This window comes from Periophthalmus magnuspinnatus, chromosome 16, assembly GCF_009829125.3.
Source record: "Periophthalmus magnuspinnatus isolate fPerMag1 chromosome 16, fPerMag1.2.pri, whole genome shotgun sequence".
Classification (NCBI taxonomy): domain Eukaryota; kingdom Metazoa; phylum Chordata; class Actinopteri; order Gobiiformes; family Gobiidae; genus Periophthalmus; species Periophthalmus magnuspinnatus.
Window position 1 is genome coordinate 2,446,421 of NC_047141.1, and position 25,971 is coordinate 2,472,391.

Here is a 25,971-nt window from a genome sequence, read left to right on the forward strand (position 1 = left end):
CCCGGCTCTCCTCCTACTCGCCTGGTCTTCCTCCTCCTCGCCTGGTCTTCCTCCTCCTCGCCTGGCCGATTTTTCTTGTTTTGTCTGATTTTTCCTGTTGTTTTGTTTTTGTGTGTTGGCAGCACGGTGGCTGAGTGGCAACACTCATGCCTCACAGCAAGAGGGTTTGGTTCGATCCCCGGGTCGCCCTGGCCTTTGTGTGTGGAGTTTTTCATGTTTCTCCCCGTGTCTGTATGGGTTTCCTCTGGGTACTCCGGTTTCCCCCATCAACCAAAACATGAACGCCCTTCAAGACAACTGTTGGTTCGATTTTGGGCGTTACAAAAATAAATGAATTGAATTGAATTGATAAGCATGACATGTACCAATTGTAAGCTGATTTTTCTTTAACATTATATAATTGATAACCTTTTGAAACATGGTGCAACATAGTTTATGTTTTGTTTGTCAGTGGCTTGTGAAAATGGGAATTTTTTCCTGTGAGATGTAGTGATGTAAGTGATCATCTGAAAATTTAACAATTACTAAGATTAATAAAGTTAAAGTGCTGAATATTGAGATCTGTTTCTCACCTTGTCCATTGTTGACAATTGTGAGAAATCATTAACGTGATCAGTGTCTTCACATAGATAATTATCATTTATCATTATTGATAATGTAACTAAATGGAAACTGACTAAATGTGTTATTTCAAAAGAGTGTATCAAACTGGTAGCCCCTCACTCAGTGCCCACGAAGTTGCTCTCAGTTTCAAAAAGGCTGGTGACCCTTGTTATAGAATTTCTGTGGGAGAGATTCCCACAGAAATTCAATTTACATTTTTTCTAGGGTATTGTAGGATAAAGCATTTCAAATGAGTTTAAAAATAGCTGATCTCAAAACTACCACTAAATGACTTCACAAGGTGGAACAGACCAATTTGAACTTTGGAGCTGGAGACAGGATGATAGAGACAGGATTTTATCACATGTGTATCTGTGCTTTTTCCATCATTAAATAAATAAAGTCATTAGATCATCATTGGTGCTCAAATTTGACTTTAATAAAAATAAAACTATTTTTACTGTGACAAGATTTTCATTCAAAATGAAGCAGCAGACTCCAACACAGAATTCTCTTCAAAACATCTCATGAACACAACCAATTAGCCTTCAGTCACTTTCAGTTCTGTGAGTTCTCATGTGTCTCTTCAAATTAGAGCTTTGTGAAAACCCTTTATCACAAATGGAACAGGTGTAAGGTCTCTCACCAGTGTGCGTTCTCTCGTGTTTACATAGATGAGACTTTGTGACAAATGTCTTCTCACATGTTGAACAGGTGTAAGGTCTCTCACCAGTGTGTGTTCTCTCATGTTTACATAGACTAGACTTTGTGGCAAATGTCTTCTCACATGTTAAACAGCTGTAAAGTCTCTCACCAGTGTGTATCTTTAAATGTTCAAGTAGATTGGTCTTTTGAGAAAATGTCTTCTCACAAGTTGAGCAGCTGTAAGGTCTCTCACCAGTGTGCGTTCTCTCATGTTTACATAGACTAGATTTTGCAGCAAATGTCTTCTCACATGTTCGACAGCTGTAAGGTCTCTCACCAGTGTGTGTTCTCTCATGTTTACATAGATTAAACTTTGTTGCAAATGTCTTCTCACATGTTGAGCAGGTGTAAGGGCGCTCACCGGAGTGTACCTTTACATGTTCACGTAGATTGGCCTTGTGAGAAAATGTCTTCCCACATGTTGAACAGCTAAATGGTTTATCTCCTGAGTGTACTCTCATATGTGCATTTAGATTACACTTTAGGGTAAATGTTTTCTCACATGTTGAGCAGCTGAATGGTCTCTCTCCTGTGTGTACTCTCATGTGTGCATCTAGTCTACACTTTTGAGTAAATGTTTTCTCACATGTTGAACAGCTGTAAGATGGTTCATCAGTGTGTGCCTTTACATGTTTATCACAAGTTGCCTTTGTAGTAAATGTTTTCACACAAATTACACAGCTGAATGGTTTATCTCCTGTGTGAACTCCTTTGTGTCTTTGTAAAACCCACTTATTTCCAAACCTCTTCTTACACACAGAGTATTGGTGTTTCTTTTTGTCAGCTCCTTGGGCTATTACATTGTTCACACCAGCCCTGACTCTGATCTGGACTTGGTTGCAGTGGTCTCCATCAGCCTCTGTCGCCATCTGTGCAGCTGAACAGCTGAATGGAGCTCTCCAGTCTTCATCATTGTCAGTGTCAGAGGAGTGCTCTGTCTGTCCCTCAGTCTCTGAGTGTAAATGTGGCTCTGTGCTGATGTCCTCTCCCTGTGTTTCCTCTCTGTGCTCAGTTAGTCTATGTTGAAGCAGTGAGGACTCTTCTGTTTTCACACAGACAGCACTGGACTCTGGGACGCCCACTGGGAGCTGGAAACAAACACACAAATGTTAATATTCATATTTTACTTTTCTGAAAACAATAATAATAATAATAATAATAATAATAATATCCATCTCATCCACTTATCCGGGGCAGTGTCGTGGGGGCAGCAGTCTAAGCAGACACTTAAGACTTCCCTCACTCCAAACACTTCCTCCAGCTCCTAAGGTGGGACTCCAAGGCCAGCCGAGAGACATGGGTCCTCTAGCCCTTGGAAAAGCATCCAGGTGGTGTCTGGAACAGATGTCCAAGCCTCAGCTGGCTCCTCTCAACGTGGAGGAGCAGCAGCTCTACTCCGAGCTCCTTTCATGTAACTGAGCTCTTCACCATATCTCTAAGGTAGCACCCAGCCACCCTAGGGAGAATTTTGACAGCTTTCGGTCATTACCCAAAACTCATGACCATAGGTGAGGGTGGGAACATAGACTGAGTGGTAAATCGAGAGCTTTGCCTTTTGACTCAGCTCCTTCTTCAGCACAACAGTGCGATACAGCAATCACATCACTGCAGATGCTGCACCAATCCAACTGTCAATCTCACGCTCCATGCTTCCCTCACTCGTGAACAAGACCATCCACAAAGATGAGATCCACAAAGTACATGGGAGTTTGCCACAGTCCACAATGGAGAGTACAGAGCTGGTCCAGTGTTCCACGACAGGGACAAAAACCCCACTGCTCCTCCTGAATCTGGTTGGATTCTCCTCGAATAGACCTTACCTGAGGCTAAGGAGTGTGATTTCCCCCTGTAATTAGAACAGACCTTCCAGTCTCCCTTGTTAAACAGAGTGACAACCACCCCGGTCAGGCAGCCCAGCAGTAATGTCCACGACCATCATACGATGTTGCAGATACGTGTCAGCCAAGACCCACAACATCCAGAGACTTAAGGTACTCAGGACAGACCTCATCCGCCCCTCGAACCACCGCAGAGCTTTAACCACTTCAGTGACTTCAGACAGGGTGACGAGTCCACTGCCAGGTCCCCAGTCTGATTCCCCCTCTGAAGACGTGACGGTGGGATTGAGGAGATCCTTCCACCGTCTGATAACATTCCCAATCGAGGTCAGCAGCTCTCCACCTGCACTGTAAACAGTGTTGGTGAAGCACTGCTTCCCCCTCCTGAGGCAACGGACGGTTTGCCAGAATTTCTTTAAGGCGGACCGATAGCCCATTGAAGTCCTCCAGTAGAACAACAGAGTCCCCAGTCGGTGCACTGTCTAGTACCCCTCCCAGGGACTCCAAGAAGGCAGTGTACTCCACACTCCTGTTTGGCCCGTAGGCCAATACAACAGTGAGACCTGTCCTCGATTCGCTCATTCACCAGGGTGAACTCCAACGCATCGAGCTGAGCTGTGGGACAGAAAGCAAGTCTACACCAGCTCACTGCCTCGTCTTGAGGGCAATGCCAGAGAAATGGAGAGTCCAGCTCCTCTGAAGGAGTTTTTCTTCCAGAGCCCAAGTTATGACAGCTCACTTTTAGCTTCATCTTTGTAGTGATTAGATGTTAGTTAGAAATACAGATGGTCATTTAACCAAACATGAGCTGGTTTAAGTTTGTGTGAAATGGAGGATCCAAATGGAGCAGAGACAGCAGCTAGAGTGGACCTCATCTGTTTATGAAGCCACAGTATAAGTGAAACAACAGGACTATAAGACGAGCGTGAAGGAACATAGCACTGTTCTGTGTTTAAATGGACGTTTGTGACACATGATGCTATATATTAAGAGCACCTGTCAGATCCATAGACTGCATGTGTCACTTGTTATATATATATATATATATATTGTTGGAATGCTGTGACCCGAGTCAGAGGGGTGAACAGGATGTGGGGAAAAATGGATACTTTGAAACCCACAGTCCAACCTTACGGCTAAGTAACTACTAGCTCAGTGTTCCAACATCCGCAAGCGGCAACTGCTATCACAACTTGACATTGACAAGGTACAAAACAAAATATGCTACGGCAGCACGGAGAGAAGTAAGCGAACTGTCAGAGGCCCACAGACGTGTCGTATCTCAGATGTATGTCCTCTTCTCTCTGCCTCAGACCTGGGGCTATGTGTGAAAATGTTCATTATCTGAATTATCGTGTGATTGTCATTATCGGCAGATACTTATCGGTGACTGATATTATGATGCATCCCTCACTGTTTCAGTCTGTTGGTACAACAACAGTCTATTTCATGCTTCATCTAATTATACATGGTACTGATGAATAAATATATGAAATGTAATATTGAAACAGAAGCTGTGGCCTCCAAACTTATGTGGTTGTTTCATCTAACTTCATCCTAGACAATCATGTGGATAAAGCTCACCTGTGCTGGGAGCGTGTCTTCCTCCTGTTTGACGCTCTGCTCCTCTGGCTCCTCTTTAATCCGTGGAGTCTGTGGAGTGTCCTGGTTCCTCTGGTTCTCCTCTTTGGAGTGACACATTTCCTCCTCATACTCCGCTATCGTTCTTTCAAACAGCGCAAAGATCTCTTCAGCAGCCGCAGTCAGCCGCTCATTCACCAAATCTCTCAGCGTTTGGCCTTTCTGGACTTGGTTGCAGTGGTCTCCATCAGCCTCTGTCTCCATCTGTGCAGCTGAACAGCTGAATGGAGCTCTCCAGTCTTCATCATTGTCAGTGTCAGAGGAGTGCTCCGTGTGTCCCTCAGTCTCTGAGTGTAAATGTGGCTCTGTGCTGATGTCCTCTCCCTGTGTTTCCTCTCTGTGCTCAGTTTGTCTATGATGAAGCAGTGAGGACTCTTCTGTCTTCACACAGACAGCACTGGACTCTAGGACGCCCACTGGGAGCTGGGGTGAGGAACAAACACACAAATATTAATATTCATATTTTGACTCAAAACAACAATCAGAATATTTCTTGATTTCAATCAGAAATGTGCTAAATGTTTCTGTCATTTTCTTGGTTGAGGTTTGTTAGAAATATTGTTATACATTTATCAATCTCCAGATGAAGTATCGCCCTGACCAGAGGACATCAAGTCACCAACAGTACAGTACAGATTTGTCAGTTCTACGCAGCCGTACATTTCGCCTCCACTGACTCCGGCTCTAATTCACTTTCTATTGAAAAGTCATCGCCCCCTCTCTCTGTAACTGCTGCTGTCAGGCTCATCAGTAATCTGCTCTACATGAGCCCTGTGTTTTTGTTTTGCCCTTCAATAAAGATATGAACATTATGTGACATGTGAATAACAGCAACAGAAAACACTGTAGTGAGCAGAAGATCCTCCTTCACACACACACACACACACACGCACACACACGCACACGCAATAAAACCTGTAAAGACATACCGCTGCTCACTGGCGCATGTCGCTAGTTTTAAGCTCAAACAGTTCATGATTTGAAAATAGGTCAAAATCACCAAAAAATTCCAGTTTTATGAAAGCTGTAGGCGACCTGTCAGTCCCTGTCAGCTGAACATGAGCAGTTTGTGGTGACATTGCGCTCTATGAGAAAAATCCTTTCTGTGCAGGAGGGACTTTTTTTGCTGTCCAGCCAATGAGTGGCCACTAGTCCAACTGGAGACAGCTCTGAGCAGCAAAAACCCGATCCATCTTTAACCACTTGGTGTGTCCACAGGACGTCGCCTTTACGTTACAACTTTACAGCAATGTACGTATATTTCTGTGACACCCACACAAAGAATCTACACATCAAATGAAAGCTACGGCATTCATCTTTCTGAATATGTAAACCATTTACACCTCTAATCACCACAGGGCTGACAGGGAAGACGTTTTTACAGAGAAGTCAGAAATGTGGATTTGGACTTCACTTAACTTTGAGCGCTTTGGTTCTGTCAAACATCAACATATTCACACAAAGTTGGTCTCATTCATTCCGTAAAGATCCAGAGAATATAATCCAGTCAAGAAATTATGTCCACAAAAGAAGTTAGAGCCTCCATGTCCAATCTGCTGCAGGAAAGTGAAATCTGTTCCATCACTTCTTTGCATTTCTTTTGTCGATTTCAAGCATAATAAACTTCTGACAGCGCCAACTTTGACCCTCAGCGCAAAACAAACTTGTTAGCTTGTGATTGACACCAAAGTTGGCCAATAAGGTGGGGGCTGTGGGTTACTGGAGCCGCGGACAGTGAATGAGAGCTACAGATGACTGAAAAAGTACACCCCACTCTCCCCCTTGTAGAATCAAGCTGTTACATAACACACGTTTAGTGATGTTTTCCCCTTAAAGCCCATGAACAGCGGAACACGCTGATGCATGACATGCAGTGGTTTACTGTAAACAGACGGAGTTTGCTGTCCGCGTAAAAGGAGGAGACTGGATACAAAGATTCGCGCGTAATTGTGTAATTTTATGCTGCAGTTTTGCGTTTTAAACATGACAAAACGGACAAAACAAAGGAAATACGCGACCGAGGACACTGTGGATGTTTGTACAAGTTAAACTAGAGGCATCTTGGACCCGGAGCGGTTCGTGGAACCGAGTGAAGATCTTATGGTGGACTCAGGAGTAGAGGACCTTATGTTTTGATGGACTGGATGCTGTTCCTGATCGGTAAGCGTGGTTTATTCAACTATTTACTTAATTGTGGGTCAAATGTGTATCATGTATAATCATTAGTATTAGCTAATGCCAATCATCACGCACACACCACTTGGGCGAAGTGTCTTGCCCAAGGACACAATGACAGAACTAAGGACACAGTGACAGAAGTTGGTCCGAGCGGGACTTGATCCTCCAACCTTCGGGTTGGGGGACCAAAGCTCTAACCACTGAGCAAAATGACTGTCTCACTCTACAAACATGTACAGTGTGTTCTTAGTTTCCAGTGTGTGTGTGTGTGTTTACATTTTGAAGTGTGTGTCTGTTTACATTTTGAAGTGTGTGTTTGTTCACTGTTTGCAGTGTGTGGTTTGTAAATATATATTTATTTTGACCCATAGCACTTGTTTTGACTATATTTTATATACAAATATACATTTTATATTGTGTTTTGATATGATATATAAATGTACAGTCATAGAGCAGCTGGGTGTGCAGATACAGATTCCTCTCAGTGTGAGTTTTCAGTAGAGCCTCATTGATGGATAGGTTTGGAGAGGCCTGGACTTACTCATGATAAAATGATTGTAAAACTCTCATTTTTATAGGTATTGACCTCAAATTTGAAATGTAAGTGGTCAACAATCTTGTCAGTTGAGATTTGGTGTATTTTTGTCACCAGCTCCCTACTGCAGCTCTCTACACCTTTAGGCTGGATGAGAAAATGTTTTTTGTTTTTTTTTAATGTGTGTTCCAAAGTGTATAAATGCTCAGCAGACAAACTTACAGTGATTCTGACACCTGTGGGTAAAACTATAGAGTGTTACCTTTACAAAGACCCCAAACTTGTGTATTTACTACTGAGGGTTCAATAATGGTGATTATTTTAATTTGGAGAGGTCAGAACAAAGGCAATTTCACCAAAATGACCCGGAATGCTAAGGGGTTTTAAACAGCCTCGTTGCTACAGCTCGCCCTCTGCCAAACCAACGGTGCGGGCGTGAAGGGCCGAGTGCCTTCACCAACCTCGCTCTCCATTGGCTTTTTGGTTGCTATGATACTTGTGGATATTTGTGACCTTAAAACCCTCAAACACAAGTTTCCTTTATGTTCCATGAGCTCTATTTGTTATTCAAATTATAGACAGAAAATAAATGGACACCAGTCGTTCCCAAAGTGTGCCGAGCCGTGGCCCCTACCCCCCTCCCGGAGTTACTCAAAATGAGTATTCTGAAAAGACCTACGTATTTTCAGTCCGTGTATTTAGTGACTTCCAACACTGTGGATAAAGCTCACCTGTGCTGGGAGCGTGTCTTCCTCCTGTTTGACGCTCTGCTCCTCTGGCTCCTCTTTAATCCGTGGAGTCTGTGAAGTGTCCTGGTTCCTCTGGTTCTCCTCTTTGGAGCGACACAGTTCCTCCTCATACTCCGCTATCGTTCTTTCAAACAGCGCAAAGATCTCTTCAGCAGCCGCAGTCAGCCGCTCATTCACCAAAGCTCTCAGCATTTGGCCTTTGGACATTTTAACAGTGTTTTTAGCTTTAGCTCCGAGCTAACCGCACACGGGGCTCTTCTTCTTCTAATTATTTCCGGCAGGCTGTACGCAACCAGAGCGTAATGCTGCCACCTCCAGGTTGGATCAGTTCACACTAGTTGTAATTAAATTTTATGGTAGAGCCCGGTGGAGAGCAGGAAACTTATTATTGCCTTATCGATTAAGTACGAGATTTTCGATTCAGAAAAAAATAGTGGCTATTGAAAATGTTTTTAGTCCTAACTCTGTCAATTTAATGAACAGGCTTCTTCTTTCTCTTGCATGAACCTGGCAAAATAAAAGCACATGTTTGACCGTCTCTGGCTGCCCACAACTACACACTCCACTAGGATGTTTCTTAATAACTTTAAGGCACTCTGCCAGCCCACAATGCCCCAGCCTGAGTCTTGTTATAATTACTTGGTCTTTGCGGTTACCCATTAGTGAGAGCCTTTTGTTCTTTATGGAGGGTTGACAGCTAAAATAGTGTCTACCCCTTGGGTCACTTTCCCACTCACGCTGCCACATGCGATCCCCAATGCTTTTGAATATGCTAATGCACTCTTGCTTACCCAAAGGAACATTAACATCTATTGCTTCCCTACTAAGAGCTTCTTTGGATAACTTATCTGCCATCTCGTTGCCAAGAATGCCACAGTGCCCAGGTACCCATATTAAGCTTACATCCATCCCTTCTGACTGTATCTGTTGTAGAGAAGACAGTACCTCTAACACCAGGTCTGGACGGGCTCCTTTCATGAGTTCTTTTGTTATGGCTTGAAGTGCTGCTGCTGAATCTGAATATATGTTAACAGCCCCAGGTTTGTTCACACGGGGCTCTGTCTGCTTCCTGCTTTTTGTGCAGCAGAGTAGACACGGTTAGTGCACTGCTGCCCCCACTGGTCATTCTGTTACACTCCGAAAATGGTCATGGATCACATGACCTTTCTCTTCTCTAGTGTTACCAGGCAGATTAAACAATAATAATTACACATTCCACTCATTGCACATTCCTTTCATAATGTCTGGGGGATTAAAGATTCAGACTAAAGTAGGGTAAAAAGTTGAACAGAGTTTATTTACAAACACAGAAATGTAAATGTTGATTGACGGAGCAGAGAGTCGAGAGCAGGGCCGTAGGTAGTGGGGTCAGAGGCTGGGGTGTTCATACTGAGTGTGGAGAGCTGGGTCGGAGGTGGAGGTGCAGGGTACTACCCTGAGGGTAGCTCCAAGGAGCAGGACCGGATACACGGACGATCTGGTGACATGTGTTGGATTCTCGGTCCCTTTGTGCTCCACTGGTGCAGGCTTCATTGCTCATGGGCTGCAGGTGTGTAGTGGGTGGTGCCAGAGTCTCCACCCAGCTCCCAGCACAGACACAGAAGGGAAAGGGGAAGATGGCGCAAAAACACAGGGACAGACTGGGATCTTTACAGTTCCACACATTACACATTACACATTATTTCAGTCACTTTGGCCATTCAAAACACTTATATTTTATATCCACCCCCTTCATATTTGCCCAAACATGCAAATATGTCTCTGCAGAAAAGTTAAAGTCACATTGCCACTATAGATGATGCATGTTTGGTTTGACCATAAACAGTTTTTCATCTGAGCTTTAAAAGAACTGTACATGGGACATTGTCTCAGGGTTAGAGAGTATTCCACAGGTCACACCTTGGACAGATAATACATTCTGACCAAAGGTGGTTTGTCCGAGGGGGGTCATAGGTCACCTCTGGTGGTGGCTCATGTGGTGGGTCTGTGGGGGGGTCACAGGTATTATTGCACTCCTTTATCGGTGGTGGTGTGAGGGAGTGTAGGACTTTATCAAGGCAAGCTCTTTTAAGGTTGACCATGTTGTTAAAGTTCAATAGTTTTTCAGAATGTGGCCCTGGTGGTGGTAAATGGGTTTTTTATCAAGTATTTTTAGGGAAGGCAAGGCAAGTTTATTTGTATACCACAGTTTGTACACAAGGTAATTCAAAGTGCTTTACAGAATAAGAAAGACATTAAAATCAAACAAATCAAAACATGGTGCCCAGAGTCAGGACGCCAGTCCCTGAAATCCTCAAAGTGCGAGATGGTTCATATGGCACTAACATTTTGGAGATGTACTTTGGTGCTCGGCCATGGAGAGACTTATACACAAGCAGAGCTGCTTTAAAGTCTATTCTTTGAGCTACAGGAAGCCAGTGCAGAGATCTGAGCACAGGACACATGTGTGAAGTACTTCCTGGTTCTAGTCAGGACCTGAGCAGCAGTGTTCTGGATGTACTGTTCTGTCTTAAGGCTTGTTTGGAGAGGCCAGTGAGCAGGACGTTACAGTAGTCTAACCTACTGGAGACAAATGCAGGATAAGTCTCTCTAAGTCTGGCTTTGACAGTTTACCTTTGATTTTTGCAATGATTTGTAGATGGTAAAAAGCTGCAGATGTTATTGATTTGATGTGGCTGTTAAAGTTCAAGTCTGAGTCCATTATTCCCTCTAGATTTCTAGCCTGATTCAAAGGTTTTAGAGAGAGAGACTGGAGGTGACTGCTGACACTTTCTCTATGTTTCTGTGGCCAGAGATGATGACATGAGTCTTGTCTGAGTTTAGCTTGTTTTGCATCCACACACTGATCTGTTGGATGCAGTGGCAGAGTGAATCCACTGGTCCATATTCACCTACTTAAGTGTTGTGGGCCAGATAAGAGACCAAGTAGTTAAATAACAGTCTATGTGGGGGATGATCTTAGAGTAGAAATAAGTTTTAGCAGTACTCGGGATTAAGTTATTCTGAATGTGATGAAAATTCCGATTAATGAATTGAATCACCTAAGACACTTTTTACTGTGAGGTCATCAGCTGCTGCTGAAGGTTTTTGGCTTGAGTGTAGATGATTGCATCATCCGCATATATCTGTGAGAATACATTTGGACAAGCATTGGGACAGATATAATGTAAACCATTGAAGAGCACCTCATTTAAAAAGTGGTGTTACTGCTGCTACTTTTCAACCAGTTGGGACAACCGATGTTGAGGAGGTGGATGATTGGTTGTACAAGAGGATCGTTAAATTCTTTTGTATTTAGACCAATTGCATCAAGTGCTTTTGAGTTTTTTAAGCCTGAAATTACTTTGGCAACTTCATGGTCTGAAATATCAGTGATACTGAACAGAGCCTGGTCAGGGTCAGTGATATTATCAGCACAAGCAGGTGGAGTGAAGTGTTGGGTGATCTCCTTTACAGATGTTTAAATGAGTAGCTAAGGAAATAGTTTCTTTAATAATGGAGTTATTTATGTGCAGCTCCATTGTCTTGTTATTTTTGTTTGATTGAAGCAGTTTGTTTAGGTGTTGCCAAATAATTTTACCATTGCCTTTTGCATTTTCTCTTACATTTATAAAGAAGTTAGCTTTGGTCTGCCTTAGACTTGCACTTACTTTGTTTCACATATAAGTAAATCACTGTCTGTCTATGATTAGACCTGTTTTCATAAATTGTTTCAGCAACTGCTCTCTAGTTTTCATCAGATTCCTACACTCTTTGCTCAGCTATTGGAAATTACATTTTGTCTTACGCTTCCCTCTAGTGGAGAAGGTTCTTTTGTTGAGTTGACTGCTACAATTAATTTCCAGTCTACTAATGATAAGGCTTTGGCTACATTTTGTCATTGATTCCTGGGTATAAATTCATTTAAAGATCTGTTATTAGATGGACTAGAAAAATCATTAGTGATCCTTGACCTGGTTAGTTGCCTAAAATTGTGGTCTGAAATAGCAGTCAGAAAAGTTATACGACTTAATTATATCAGAATCAGAATCAGAATCAGAATCACTTTTATTGATCCCCGAAGGGAAATTCTCTTAGTTACAAGATGCCACAACCACGGGATAGAATTTAAGAATAAGAATAAAAAGTCATTTAAATAAGAATAAAATTTGTGCAATAAGAATAAAGTGTCAATATGTTCAGGCTTGTTACTAAAGAGCAAATCTATTTTGGTTTTTGAATCCCTTATGATTTTTGTAGGTTGCTCAATGAGTGTCCACAGTACCCTTAAATGTGTTTTCTTCTTACAGTTCCTCATATCTTCATTTTTCATGAGCAGCCTTGTGTCTGCATGTGAGAGCCTTGAGCTCGTCTTCTTGAAACTCCTCTTTACCCAATGTTCTTATTCTTTTGCTGTTGTCTTTGCTTCAGCTTGAGTTCTTCTTTCAGTGCAGTTCTTTTCATTGGCTACATCAGTCATCTTGTATATTAAATTAAATGTTTTATGACTGCATTGGTTTAAGATTATAGTTACAATGAATACAACTTTGGTTGCAATTAATGTACAAGTTAAAATAGTTTTTGCATAAATACAACTTGAATGAACTTTGATTTTCAACTTCAAACAAAAAAACTTTCATTAAATGTGCTGTGAAATAACTTTTAATGAAGTTTAAATTGTCTTAAACCACTCTTCGAGTACTGGCCATAACAAATGCCATGAAACACTGAAAACTACAAGACAAATAAAACAATATAACTACACACTCCATCTTGCAAAGTAAAATAATCTAATCTTGGAGGTCTTTAAGTGAGTCTATTTGTGTTTTTCTGTCTGCGCACATCATACAGCAATATTGGAACATGAATTTATTTACCATAACTACACATGTATAATGAAGATAACTCATGCAGCAGGTTAGCTAGCTGATGTTAGCTGCCGAAAGCATGTCTCTCACTCTGAAAGTCTTTGAGCATGTGAGAGCGTTCATGATTTACCTGTGGCCCCATTTCTCTCAAGTTCCTGTGATAACAGTAGCACCAAAACAAAAGAAGCAATATCTATACAACTGTGTAATACAATTTCTTATTGCAAAATGGATCCGTTTCATGCATAAAAAAAATTTCAATGACATTTACATTTGGCCTGGGTTCTTCTCTTAACCAGAAAACACTCTGTTCCACCTTGTGATGTCATTTAGTGTTAATCAAGGAAGTGCTCCACTGTGGTTTAAACCTTCACTAGAATCATTTGAATAATTTCAGCCCTCTATTTGCCAAACTGTGGAGCTATACAGCTAATGATTTACTCTAGTTTAAACATCATTTCTCTTTGCAAGCAGCAGACTCCAACACGGAATTCTAGGCTCTTTAAAATATCTCACGAACACAACCAATTAGCCTCTCTGTTCTGCAAGTTCTCATGTGTGTCTTCAAATCAGATCTCTGTGAACACCCTTTATCAAATGGCACAAGTGTAAGATCTCTCACCAGTGTGCGTTCTCTCATGTTTACGTAGATGACACTTTGTGACAAATGTTTTTCCACATTCTGAACAAATGTTAGGTCGTTCACCGGTGTGTATCTTTATATGTTCACGTAGATTGGTCTTTTGAGAAAATGTCTTTTCACATGTTGAACAGCTGTATGGTCGTTCACCAGTGTGTACCTTTACATGTTGACGTAGATGAGGCTTTTGAGAAAATGTTTTCTCACATATTGAGCAGCTGAATGGTCGTTCACCTGTGTGTACTCTCATATGTGCATCTAAATTACACTTCATCGTGAATGTTTTCTCACATGTTGAGCAGCTGTAAGGTCGTTCACCAGTGTGCGTTCTCTCGTGTTTATGTAGACAAGACTTTGTGGCAAATGTCTTTTCACATTCTGAGCAGCTGAAAGGTCGTTCACCAGTGTGTAACTTAACATGTTCACGTAGATTGGCCTTTTGAGAAAATGTTTTCTCACACATTGAACAACTGTAAGGTCGATCACCGGTGTGTGTCTTTAGATGTTCATGTAGATTGGCCTTTTGAGAAAATGTTTTCTCACATATTGAGCAGCTGAATGGTTTCTCTCCAGTATGTGTTCTCACATGTTTATCTAGATTACCCTTTGTGGCAAATGTCTTCTCACATGTTAAACAGCTGTAAGGTCGTTCACCTGTGTGTATTCTTAAATGTGCATCTAGACTACACTTTAGGGCAAATGTCTTCCCACATTCTGAACAACTGTAAGGTCGTTCACCGGTGTGCATTTTTAAATGTTCATGTAGATGGGCTTTTTTAGAAAATGTTTTCTCACAGGTTGAACAGCTGAATGGTTTATCTCCTGTGTGCACTCCTTTGTGTTGTTGTAAAACCCGCTTTGTTCCAAAGCTCTTCTTACACACAGAACACTGGTGTTTCTTCTTGTCAGCTCCTTGGGCTGTTCCTGACATGTCTCCATAGTTCACAGTGGGACTGGTCTCTGGTGCAGACTTGTATTTGGGGGATAGACCTGAGTTTGGTGTAGCGATGCTTCTGGCTCTGATCTGGACTTGGTTGCAGTGGTCTCCATCAGCCTCTGTGTCCATCTGTGCAGCTGAACAGCTGATTGGAGCTCTCCAGTCTTCATCAGTGTCAGTGTCAGAGGAGTGCTCCGTGTGTTCCTCAGTCTCTGAGTGTAAATGTGGCTCTGTGCTGATGTCATCTCCCTGTGTTTCCTCTCTGTGCTCAGTTTGTCTATGTTGAAGCAGTGAGGACTCTTCTGTCTTCACACAGACAGCACTGGACTCTGGCACGCCCACTGGGAACTGGGGTGGAGAACAAATATTAATATTCATATTTTGACTCTCCTAAAAACAATAATCAGAATAAATTTTTTTTTTAATTTGTAAGCACCTTTCAAAAAACCAAACAACACTGTACAGAACAGATTAAAAACAGAGACAAGTTAAAAAACAAAACAGGACATGTGAATGGTTATGTGCTGATTGCCTGAACAAGTTTTGAGTCGTGATTTAAAGACACGACGAGTCGATGTTGTGGTTGATGATGAGACGGGCAGAGATGGGAAGAGCGCTGGAGAAAGGAGGAGTAGGGAGATGAGGAGGTGGAAAGGAAACAGTGCTGGAGAGAGGAGGACAGAAGAAGAGAAGCAGAGAGAAAGAGGAGAAGAAGAGGAGGGCCGTGTCCCAATTTGACAGTTGCACACTGTTCAAAGTACCATTCAAAGTACCCAGCTGACGAAGGGTACTTCTCCATATAGCCTCCATCAGTTGCAAAGGCCGTGCCAAAATGAGACAGGCCTACGCCACGGAGTGTACTTCAACCGTTGTCAACCGCTTACATTGTGCATCTTGCGTCACATAGCATAGCAACTGTGACAGCTGCTGACTAATGAGCTATATGGCGGTTGACTCAAGACCTAAAGGTGTGTGTGTGTGTATGTGTGTGTGTGTATGCATATATATATACATACATACATAAATAAATACATGTATATCTCCATTGTCCCCTGCTGTTCTGCATAGGTCTGAACTCCCTAAGCCAAATCAACAGCACTGGCTATGGATACGAATCAGGGATGGGGCCACTGTCAGTCACCTCCTTTACATGGATGACATCAAGCTGTACACTAAGAATAAGTGAGACATTGACTCACTGATCCACACCACCAGGATCTACAGCACAAACACTGGAATGTCATTGGGCTTGAGAAGTGTAGCTGGATGGTGACAAAGAGAGGGAAGGTAGTCCACACAGAACGGGTTTCTCTCCCAGAAGGAACAATAGCAGACATTGAGGACAGTTACAAGTACCTTGATATCCCACAAGCAAATGGCAACCTTGAAGAGGAAACAAGAAAAGCAGCCACGGCCAAATACCTCTGACGAGTAAGGCAAGTCCTAAGGAGTCAGCTCAATAGCAAAAACAAGACCCAGGCAATAAACAGCTACGCCCTGCCAGTAATCAGATACCCAGCAGCAATCATAAGTTGGCCAAAGGAGGAGATACAAACCACAGATGTTAAGACCCAAAAGGTCCTGACCCTGCATGGCGGGTTCCATCCCAAATCCAGCACCCTGAGACTGTACATGAGCCGTAAGGAAGGAGGCCGAGGACTAGTGAGTGTGACAGCCATAGTCCAGGATGAAACATCCAAGATCCACAAGTACATAAAGGAAAAGCCCCCAACAGATGACGTGCTCAGCGAATGTCTCAGACAGTGGAGCGCAGAGAAAGAGGTGCTGGAGGAACCATTGTGGAAGGACAAGCCACTGATACACCACCGGAGCATAACTGAAGTGGCTGATATCACGAAATCCTACAATTGGCTGTGCAAAGAGGCCCTTGAGGCAATTCAGCACATAACTGCAGGGTGTACGATGCTGGCAGGGAAAGCATAGATGGAGTGGCATAACCAAGTGGCAGGCATAGTTTACAGAAACATCTGTGCAGATACGGACTGGAAACCCCGAGATCAAGGTGGGAAACACCTCCAAAGGTAGTGGAGAATGATCGAGCCAAGATCCTGTGGGACTTCCAGATACAGACTGACAGAATGGTGATGGCGAACCAACTGGACATTGCGGTGACAAAGAGCAAAGCTGCTGTGGTGGACATCGCAGTATCAAGGGATGGGAACATCAGGAAAAAGGACCATGAGAAACTAGAGAAATACCAGGGGCTCAAAGAAGAGCTGGAGAAGGCCTGGAAGGTGAAGGTATCAGTGGTGCCCATGGTCATTGGAGCACTCGGGCAGTGACACCCAAACTGGAGGAGTGGCAACAGCAGTTCCCAGGAAAAACATCAGACATCTCAGTCCAAAAAAGTGCAGTACAGGAACAGTAAAGATACTGTAGAACCCTCAAGCTCCCAGGCCTCTGGTAGAAGTCCCGAGTGTGGAAAAAAAAACAAAAAGGAATGAAACCACCCGCGGAGGGTGAGGAGGAGATTGATTGATTATTGATTTATTGATATTGATATATATATATATATATATATATATATATATTAGACACACACATGCAAACATACATATATATAACTGGCCCGGGCCCTCTTTCAAATTCTAGAAGCCATTGTGGCCCGTGTGTCAAAAAGTTTGCCCACCCTGTCCTACACAATCATGTGGATAAGGCTCACCTGTGCTGGGAGCGTGTCTTCCTCATGTTTGATGCTCTGCTCCTCTGGCTCCTCTTTAATCCGTGGAGTCTGTGGAGTGTCCTGGTTCCTCTGGTTCTCCTCTTTGGAGCGACACAGTTCCTCCTCACACTCCGCTGTCGTTCTTTCAAACAGCGCAAAGATCTCTTCAGCAGCCACAGTCAGCCGCTCATTCACCAAAGCTCTCAGCGTTTGGCCTTTCTGGACTTGGTTGCAGTGGTCTCCATCAGCCTCTGTCTCCATCTGTGCAGCTGAACAGCTGAATGGAGCTCTCCAGTCTTCATCATTGTCAGTGTCAGAGGAGTGCTCCGTGTGTTCCTCAGTCTCTGAGTGTAAATATGGCTCTGTTCTGATGTCCTCTCCCTGTGTTTCCTCTCTGTGCTCAGTTTGTCTATGTTGAAGCAGTGAGGACTCTTCTGTCTTCACACAGACAGCACTGGACTCTGGGACGCCCACTGGGAGCTGGGGTGGAGAACAAACACACAAATATGAATATTTTAATTGAAAACAATAATCAGAATATTTCTTGATTTCAGTCAGAAATGTGCCAAATATTTCTGTAATTCTCTTGGTTGAAGATATTTAGAAATATTGTTATATATTTATCAACCTCAAGATGAGAACAAATGCAAAGCTGCCAGATGTTCTTTCTGGAGGCGGTACGTCACCTGCATGTTTCCATGGAAATACTGTAGAATATTAGAACCAAAGAAACAATATATGGTTAAGAACCAACTGTATCAAAACTGACACAGGAAAGAGGATTTTTGCTGTTTTGTTTCACAAAAATGGAACACACTCCAAGGAAAAGCAAAACTGGTTACGTTGGTGATATAATCGCAATTTAATAATCTGGTAATAAACTTCTATAGACACCGGCACCTGTTTTAAATATTTTAGTTGGAGGTACAGATCTTAGCCAAAGAAAATGGTCTGAGAGAGGTAATTTTTCTTAGGGGATAGATGATGTCTAAGGAAAGACAATCAATTTTTTAACAGGAATTTATGATTTATCTATTTATAACTCCATCCTCAGACCTAAATCTAAACAAGAAAAACAATAGGGCTAGCCAGTACGCTAACAGCCAGTAGCTAATAGGTGTGAGAGCACCCATGAGGGGCCTGAATGAACTGTGTCATATTTAGCATAATCACACTCATTAGACCTAGCTAACAAACAGAAACTGTAAACAAACAGGTGTGTCAGTTTCAGTGTAGTTAACTCCTCCATTCTGATAGATATAAGGCAGTGTTCACCAGCAATCTGCCCAGAACTCAAGAATAGGCTTGGATGAGCAGCCAAATGTCTTCACTCCAACAACTTTTTCCAGTGACAGATTAGATTTTTTCTTTTATTATACCTGGTAATAATTTTATTCAGATGGGGCTAAATTCACAATGGAATACTTAATCTTGAATTCTGGATGAGATCGGTATAATGCTGGTATTTGCAATTGTATACATAAAAAAATCGGATCAGGAGCCAAAAAAAAGGTGACCTTCCCCTGTCTCCTCTGGTGTTCCACAAGGCTCTGTCTTTGACCCCCTATAATTTATTGTCTATTTGCTTCTCATTGGCCATATCTGAAGAAAATACAATATCCTTTTCCATTGCTGTGCAGAAGATACGATATTGAGTGTTCGTACAGTGTCTGTGAGTGGCCAGAAAAGCTTTAAATAAAATGCGTTATTAGATGCATTAGACGCATCACTGTCTATTATTAGACAGTGGGAGGAATAAAATACAATTTTAAGTCAAAAGTGTAAATACCACATATTTCCAGTTCAGAGAATATTTGTACAGGCAAATCCACAGCTGTGCCATGGGCTCACCGGTCTCCCCTATTATGGTTAACTTACACGGTTGAAACCAGAAATTTACATATACTTTATAAAAAGACATGTATCCTTTTTTTGTCACTGTCTGACATGAAATCAGAATTACTAAACTTATTTCTATTTGCTAAATGACAGAATAATGAGAGAAGGATTTTTTTTTTTTTTTTTTGTGACAATTTTTCATTACTTTCTTCAAAGTCAGAAGTTTACACACATTTCATTAGTATTTGGTACCATTGCCTTTAAACTGTATAACTTGGGTCAAATGTTTTGGATATCCTTCCACAAGCTTCTCACAATAGTTAGCAAGAATTTTGGCCCATTCCTCCTAACAGAACTGTAGGCTGTCTTACTTGCACATGGCTTCTCACGTCTGCCCATACATTTTCAATGAGACTGAGATCAGGGGTTTGTGATGGCCACTCCAAAACATTTACTTTTTTATCCTTAAGTCACTTTGTAACCAGTTTGGCACATTCACCTCTGGGACACAGAACCCGCCTCCTTCCTATGTGATATGACATTCCCATGGTGTTTATACTTGTGTATAATCGTTTGAACAGATGAACATGGCACCTTCAGGTATCTGGATAATTAATAGTACTTATCGTATTTTAAAGCGAGAAATTACGGTAGTTGCAATAGTAATTACTGGTTGCATTGGCAATTAATTGCACTAGTAATTACTGTAGTAATTAACAGCGAGACCAGACTGCATTTTAAAGTAAGACATTATGGTACTTGCTCTACTCTTTCTATAGTACTTACTATTACTTCTACTGGTAATTACTGTGGTAGTCAACAGTGATTTGAGGCCATACCGCTGATATTAACATTGGTTTGTACTACTACTTCTAGTGGATGGTAACTAATAAAAGTCCATATTTTAAAAGGCATACATTGTGTGTAGTGACACAAATGGTATGGTATGGTATGGTATGCTTTTATTTGAAACAGGGACAGTGCACAACATTACATTGACCTTAAAAAAAAAAGGAGAGATGTTTGGTGCCAGGTTATAGCATAAATGCTAATTTCCACCTGTAGTCCCTGGACAGGCTGATGTTTAGTAAATAATAATAATAAATAATATAAATAATAAATAATAATTTCTGTAGCCTAAAGTAGAGGTTTTCAGACTTAATGCAAGAATTCCACTCACATGTTTGCTGCAATGATTAATCAACTAATCATGACTAGTTAACAATAAAAAATATCTGTAGGCATATTTTAATAATCAATATGTGGACCCTAAAATACATTTCTTTTTTTAAATGTTTTGATAAAGACAGTGGAATTGTTGAATCAAAATGTACAAATGAATTTCAGATTTTCATCAATAATAAATTTAAATTGAAAGTCTTGTCTATTTAGACACGATCAATGAATATGTTTCTACTTTTATTTGGTAGATAATATATTTTAAAAGTGTCTAGATACAATATGTATAGATAGCCGTTTGACTAGTCGACTACTAAATACTCAGTTGCAGCCCCGTGTTCCATAAAAGGAGAAAAACATGTTTATAATGAACATGTATCCAAAAAGAAAGGTACATGTTTCAGGTGTTTACATGTGTACAAAGCTCTGACATGATGCTTAAATAATATTGTAGGACAAAATTACCAGAAAAAGTGACAGATAGTACAGTTCATACAGTGAATCCAGGAAGTACCTTCATTATTTGAAACAATTGTCGATATTTTACCGTAACAAATCTTTTGCTTTAATCCTCAGGTTCCATCAGTTTTACACTGAAACGATTAAACTCAACAAAGTATATGTGGACAAATACCTAGTGGTACGTAGTAACACTGTCCACATGCTGGTTCTTTAGTGTATTTTGAGGCAAATTGCAGATTTGACCTTCACTGAATTATGTCAATTAGTACCATGGTGGGAGACTGAAGATGGAAGAAGTTGGAGCTATGAAGAAACACACACACACACAAAAGAGAAACATTTATGTGAAAATAAATGAGTGTGACTGTTTCCAGCCATACCTAACTGTGACCCTCATAACTTTTTGCCCTGTAATTATAGCTCAGAGAGGAATATTGAGTGGAATTCTTGCATTAACCTACAGAAATTATTATTCGTGTCACTACACAAAATGTATGCCTTTTAAAATATGGACTTTTATTAGTTACCATCCACTATAAGTAGTAGTACACACCACTGTAAATATCAGCGGTACGGCCTCACATCACTGTTGACTACCACAGTAATTGCCAGTAGAAGTAATAGTAAGTACTATAGAAAGTAAGAGTAGAGCAACTACCATAATGTCTTGCATTAAAATACAGTCTGGTCTCGCTGTTAATTACTACAGTAATTACCAGTACAAACCGCAGAAAGTACTATAGATAGTACCAGTAATTACTCGTGCCAGTACCATAATGTCTCTCGCTTTAAAATACACTCCAGTTAACTATCACAGTAATTACCAGTAAAATTACCAGTAAGTACTATGGAATGCTCAATCAAGTACCAGTTAAAGTATTGATAGTTACCAGTATGTATCACTATCATGTTCATTTAAAACGTATAATTTATTTGTTTTTGTTATTATTGAAAATTTCTTTTTAATCTGATGCATTAATGTGAAATTTCTCAAAAAGTGTTTGTGTTCTCACAATGTCACAGGGCTCAATGACAAGATCATCTGCAAACAGCAGAGACAAGATCCTGTGGTTCCCGAACTAGACAAAGGGCAGCCCTGGGAGTCCAACATGCACTGGGAACAAGTCTGTCTTAATGCCAGCAATGCGAACACAGCTCCTCTGTCCACCTCAGTGACTTCAGCCAGGGTGATGGATGACTCTGCTTCTTCCTCGGAAGACGTGACTTTGAGATTGAGGAGATCCTCAAAGTATTCTTTCCACTGTCTGACAACACTCCCAGTGGAGGTCAGTAACTCTCCACTCGCACTGTAAACAGGGTTGGTGAAGGACTGCTTCCCCTTCCTGAGACGATGGACGGTTTGACAGAATTTTTTGCGGCTGACCAATAATCCTCCTCCGTGGCCTCCCCGAACTCCTCCCAATCCCGAATTTTTGCCTCTGCGACTGCACGAACCCTAGCATGCCTGGCCCGCCGGTGCTCGTCAGCTGCCTTAGGAGTCCCACAAGCCAACAAGACTCAATAGGACTCCTTCAACCTGACGGCATCCTTTACTTTCACAGTAATGGTGGTAGCAGTAACAGTAGTAGTGTCTGTAGGAGTAGGACTACTGCTCGTGCATAAATGTCTAGGCGACATCAACGATGGTGAGATGAGCCCCCAAGGGAGCACTGAATTGGCCGTATCAGCACCATTAGCTTCTTGTGGTCTTCCACATTGTAAGCATGTTCCTTTTATCCGATCAGAAGAATCACTGGAGACCAGAGGGTAGAATCACTCGAGATTTATTGTTCCCTATACATCCAATCTAATACAAGTCAGGCGTGATGCTGTCCCTAGTACCTGCATGGAGATCTCAGGGGCAGTCCCGTTTTGATCTGAGTGCCTGACCCTGAACGCCACATTTAAACATAAATCATGAATATTCAGTAGCTGGGCGTGGACATCTTCTTCTTCTTCCTTCTGGCACTCCTTTACCCTCCAGGCGCCCCGCTGGCGCAGCGTTATCTGTAACAGCTTAATCTGGGAGGACATGCTACACAATCTATCTATTGTCACAGTACGTTTGTTTCTATGCGATAGGGCAAGAATGGAGTGTGTTTTGTGCAGTGTTGCGTGAAAGTCCTAAACCTCCTTTTAGTCTAATCTTTAATATTATGAGCAATGACGTTTACGTCCTTCAACATCCAAGTCTGTGGCTGAGTGAGCTCAACTCGGAGCTACGGGAGACGGATGACACGTGTCTCTTTACACAGACTGAGGTACGTGCCCAAAGTCCAACAGCTGTGCACACAGCAAGAAGCAGCTCTGTCACTGATCAAAGCCACACCTTCAGTAAATAAATCATATGTTTATTAGCACCTACTTAAGCAGCCTCTGTGTCCTCATTCGGATTCAGAATCAGCATTCATGTCTGACGCTCTTCTTCTGTCACTGTCTCACAGTAATCTCTCCCCTGTGTGGGAGGAGCCGAGTGGCAGAGGTAGGATGGAGTGCATGGCCAGACGTATAAACTGCCTACAGTAGATGTTCCATTTGGATGAGTAGTGTAAATAAAAATGAGGCAGATTCCGTGTTGGTCCATGCTTTCCTCCTGGAGCAGCCCTGCTACATAATACAGTATAATATATATGATTTATTTACTGAAAGTGTGGCTTTGGAGTGCACAGCTGTAGACTATGGGCATGTACCTCAGTCTGTGTAAAGAGATTCGAGTCATCTGTTTCCCATAGCTCCGAGTTGAGTTAACTCATGCGTTATCACAGACATGGATGTGGAGGACCACAGGAAGCTCACAGTGCTGACATGGCCATTTCAGTGCTCCCTCAGTGGCTCATCTCACCGTTGTTGTTATCGGATAGACATTTATGCACGAGCAGTAATACTACTCCTACAGACACTACTACAACCGCTACTTTTACTGCTAAGTACAGATTTGGCAGTTCTATGCTGCCATACTTTTCGGCTCCATGGACTCTGGCTCCAATTCACTTGCCATATATATATATATATATATATATATATATATATATATATATATATATATATATAATTATTTTTTTTTTCAGACAGAAAATAAATGTACACCAGTCGTGTGCCGAGCCGTGGCCCCTACCCCCCTCCCGGACAGTTACTCAAAATGAGTATTCTGAAAAGACCTACGTATTTTCAGTCCGTGTATTTAGTGACTTCCAACACTGTGGATAAAGCTCACCTGTGCTGGGAGCGTGTCTTCCTCCTGTTTGACGCTCTGCTCCTCTGGCTCCTCTTTAATCCGTGGAGTCTGTGGAGTGTCCTGGTTCCTCTGGTTCTCCTCTTTGGAGCGACACAGTTCCTCCTCATACTCCGCTATCGTTCTTTCAAACAGCGCAAAGATCTCTTCAGCAGCCGCAGTCAGCCGCTCATTCACCAAAGCTCTCAGCGTTTGGCCTTTGGACATTTTAACAAAGTGTTTTTAGCTTTAGCTCCGAGCTAACCGCACACGAGGCTCTGTCTGCCTGCTTTTTGTGCAGCAGAGTAGACACGGTTAGTGCACTGCTGCCCCCACTGGTCAGGCTGTTACACTCTTAAAATACTCATTGAGCTCGTGCACACACGTGACTAGGTGTATTCGTTACGTACGGCGTACCTGTACATAAATAAAATTATCAGTATCTCATTTTAACATGATTGTACTGTAACACATTTAATGTTTGCTCTGAAAATCTTTGTTTATGTTAAAGTCGGTTCCTGCCCTCTAGTGGAGGCTTTTGGGTTTTGTTTTCTGCCGCATGTGGACATTTTCATGGTCACAGTCGCAGACAAATTACATCCACGTTTAGCGCCTTGAAACTTCAACTTTGTTTTATGTTGTAATGTTTTGTTTTTATTTAACGTTAACCTTATCTACAGCTAGCTCCTGCTAGCTCGGTCCTATTTTAAGCTAAGTAATGTTTGCAGACTTTTATTTGATGGCAAAAAATATTTTTTGTTACAAAACATGTCCAGAAGTACATCTAATAAGGCCACAGTAATAATTCATAAATATCTATGTAACAAAGTACAAGTTTATGTACAACTGTTGTATTTCCCTGTAGTTACATGTACATTTTGTTGTTAAAAAACTTAAGAAAGTCATTGCAGCTAAGAGTAGCAGGGGTTGAGGGTTCAACTGTGCTGTAGCAGTTTGTCAGTCTGGCTACAGTGCTGAACAGAAACCTGCTGTTGTTTTTGTTTACTTCTATTAAATTTGAACAAAATCTGCTTTGGATTTTCCGCAGAGCCTTCTTATAGGTCAACAGGCAGATTTTCCATGCCTTTAGAGATTGCTCAGTGTCGGAGTGGCACCATGACCTCTCTAATTTTCTGACCTTTTGTTTGAGTGACAGTTCATTGTACCATGGGGCAGGAGGTCTGGATCTAACAGCCTTCTGTTTTAAGGGAGACACAATATCAAGAGCGGTTTTCAGGGACTGCATAGATCTGTCAACAAACTGATCGCTTACAGTTGGACTAAAGCTGTTTTCAGCAGGGTCACATGACAGAGTCAAATGACATGCCCCTAAATATTGGCTCTATTATTTCTTTGAATTTTAAAATAAATGTTTCAGATATTGTTCTTTTCATTGTAGTTTTATTCTGTGGAGCAGGATAATCTTTAAGGATAAACTGAAAGGTAATCAGTCAGATAATATGGGATTTTGAGGAAGGACATTTAGGTCACTGATCTCTCTCAAATGTTAGAACAAGATCCAGGGTGTGCTTGTGACTGTGGGTTGGTTTATTCACATTCCGGGTAAAACCGATACCCTCTAGTGGTGCACTGAAGGCATTACCAAGGCAGTCACTGCTATTGTGTATTTTAAAATCTCCAACTATTACAATGCTTTCCCAAGCTAACACCAGACCTGATAAAAAGTCAGAGAACTCAATCAAAAACTCTGAATAGGGACCAGGAGGTCGGTAGATTATTATGAATAAAACAACCTTTTGGTTTCTCCAGTTTGAACAAGTGATTGACAGTAAAAGGCTTTCAAATGAGATAAAATTAGATAAACTTAGACTGCCACAGCACCACCTCGGCCTGTGGTCCTGAAACTCTGAACATTCAAGTAACTAGATGGAGTAGACTCATTTAGTCTAACATAATCATCTTT

General features: G+C 41.7%; 1 protein-coding gene across 2 annotated transcripts; it reads right to left on the minus strand.

The window, feature by feature from the left end:
* Window positions 1-1,022: 1,022 nt before the first annotated feature.
* LOC117383470 (oocyte zinc finger protein XlCOF6-like) lies at window positions 1,023-24,381 on the minus strand. 2 transcript variants are annotated; one of them, XM_055227945.1, is made up of 3 exons: window positions 8,232-9,297; window positions 4,731-5,210; window positions 1,023-2,396 (listed from the first exon to the last, which is right to left on the minus strand). In XM_055227945.1, the coding sequence occupies exons 1-3, from the start codon at window positions 8,454-8,456 to the stop codon at window positions 1,152-1,154; spliced, it is 1,950 nt and encodes a 649-aa protein (XP_055083920.1). In that variant the 5' UTR covers window positions 8,457-9,297; the 3' UTR covers window positions 1,023-1,151. The 2 variants fall into 2 exon arrangements, with proteins under 2 accessions (XP_055083920.1, XP_055083919.1); XM_055227944.1 differs by lacking the exons at window positions 1,023-2,396; window positions 4,731-5,210; window positions 8,232-9,297 and adding exons at window positions 12,280-15,021; window positions 17,357-17,836; window positions 24,051-24,381.
* Window positions 24,382-25,971: the final 1,590 nt, after the last annotated feature.

Excerpts from the sequence above, each read along its gene's own strand:
- LOC117383470 (XM_055227944.1), bottom strand. The coding sequence starts at position 24,275 with ATGTCCAAAGGCCAAACGCTGAGAGCTTTGGTGAATGAGCGGCTGACT. Across the intron at positions 17,837-24,050 it reads AAGACACGCTCCCAGCACAG|CTCCCAGTGGGCGTCCCAGA; the intron begins GTGAGCTTTATC and ends TCTCCACCCCAG. Across the intron at positions 15,022-17,356 it reads AAGACACGCTCCCAGCACAG|TTCCCAGTGGGCGTGCCAGA; the intron begins GTGAGCCTTATC and ends TCTCCACCCCAG.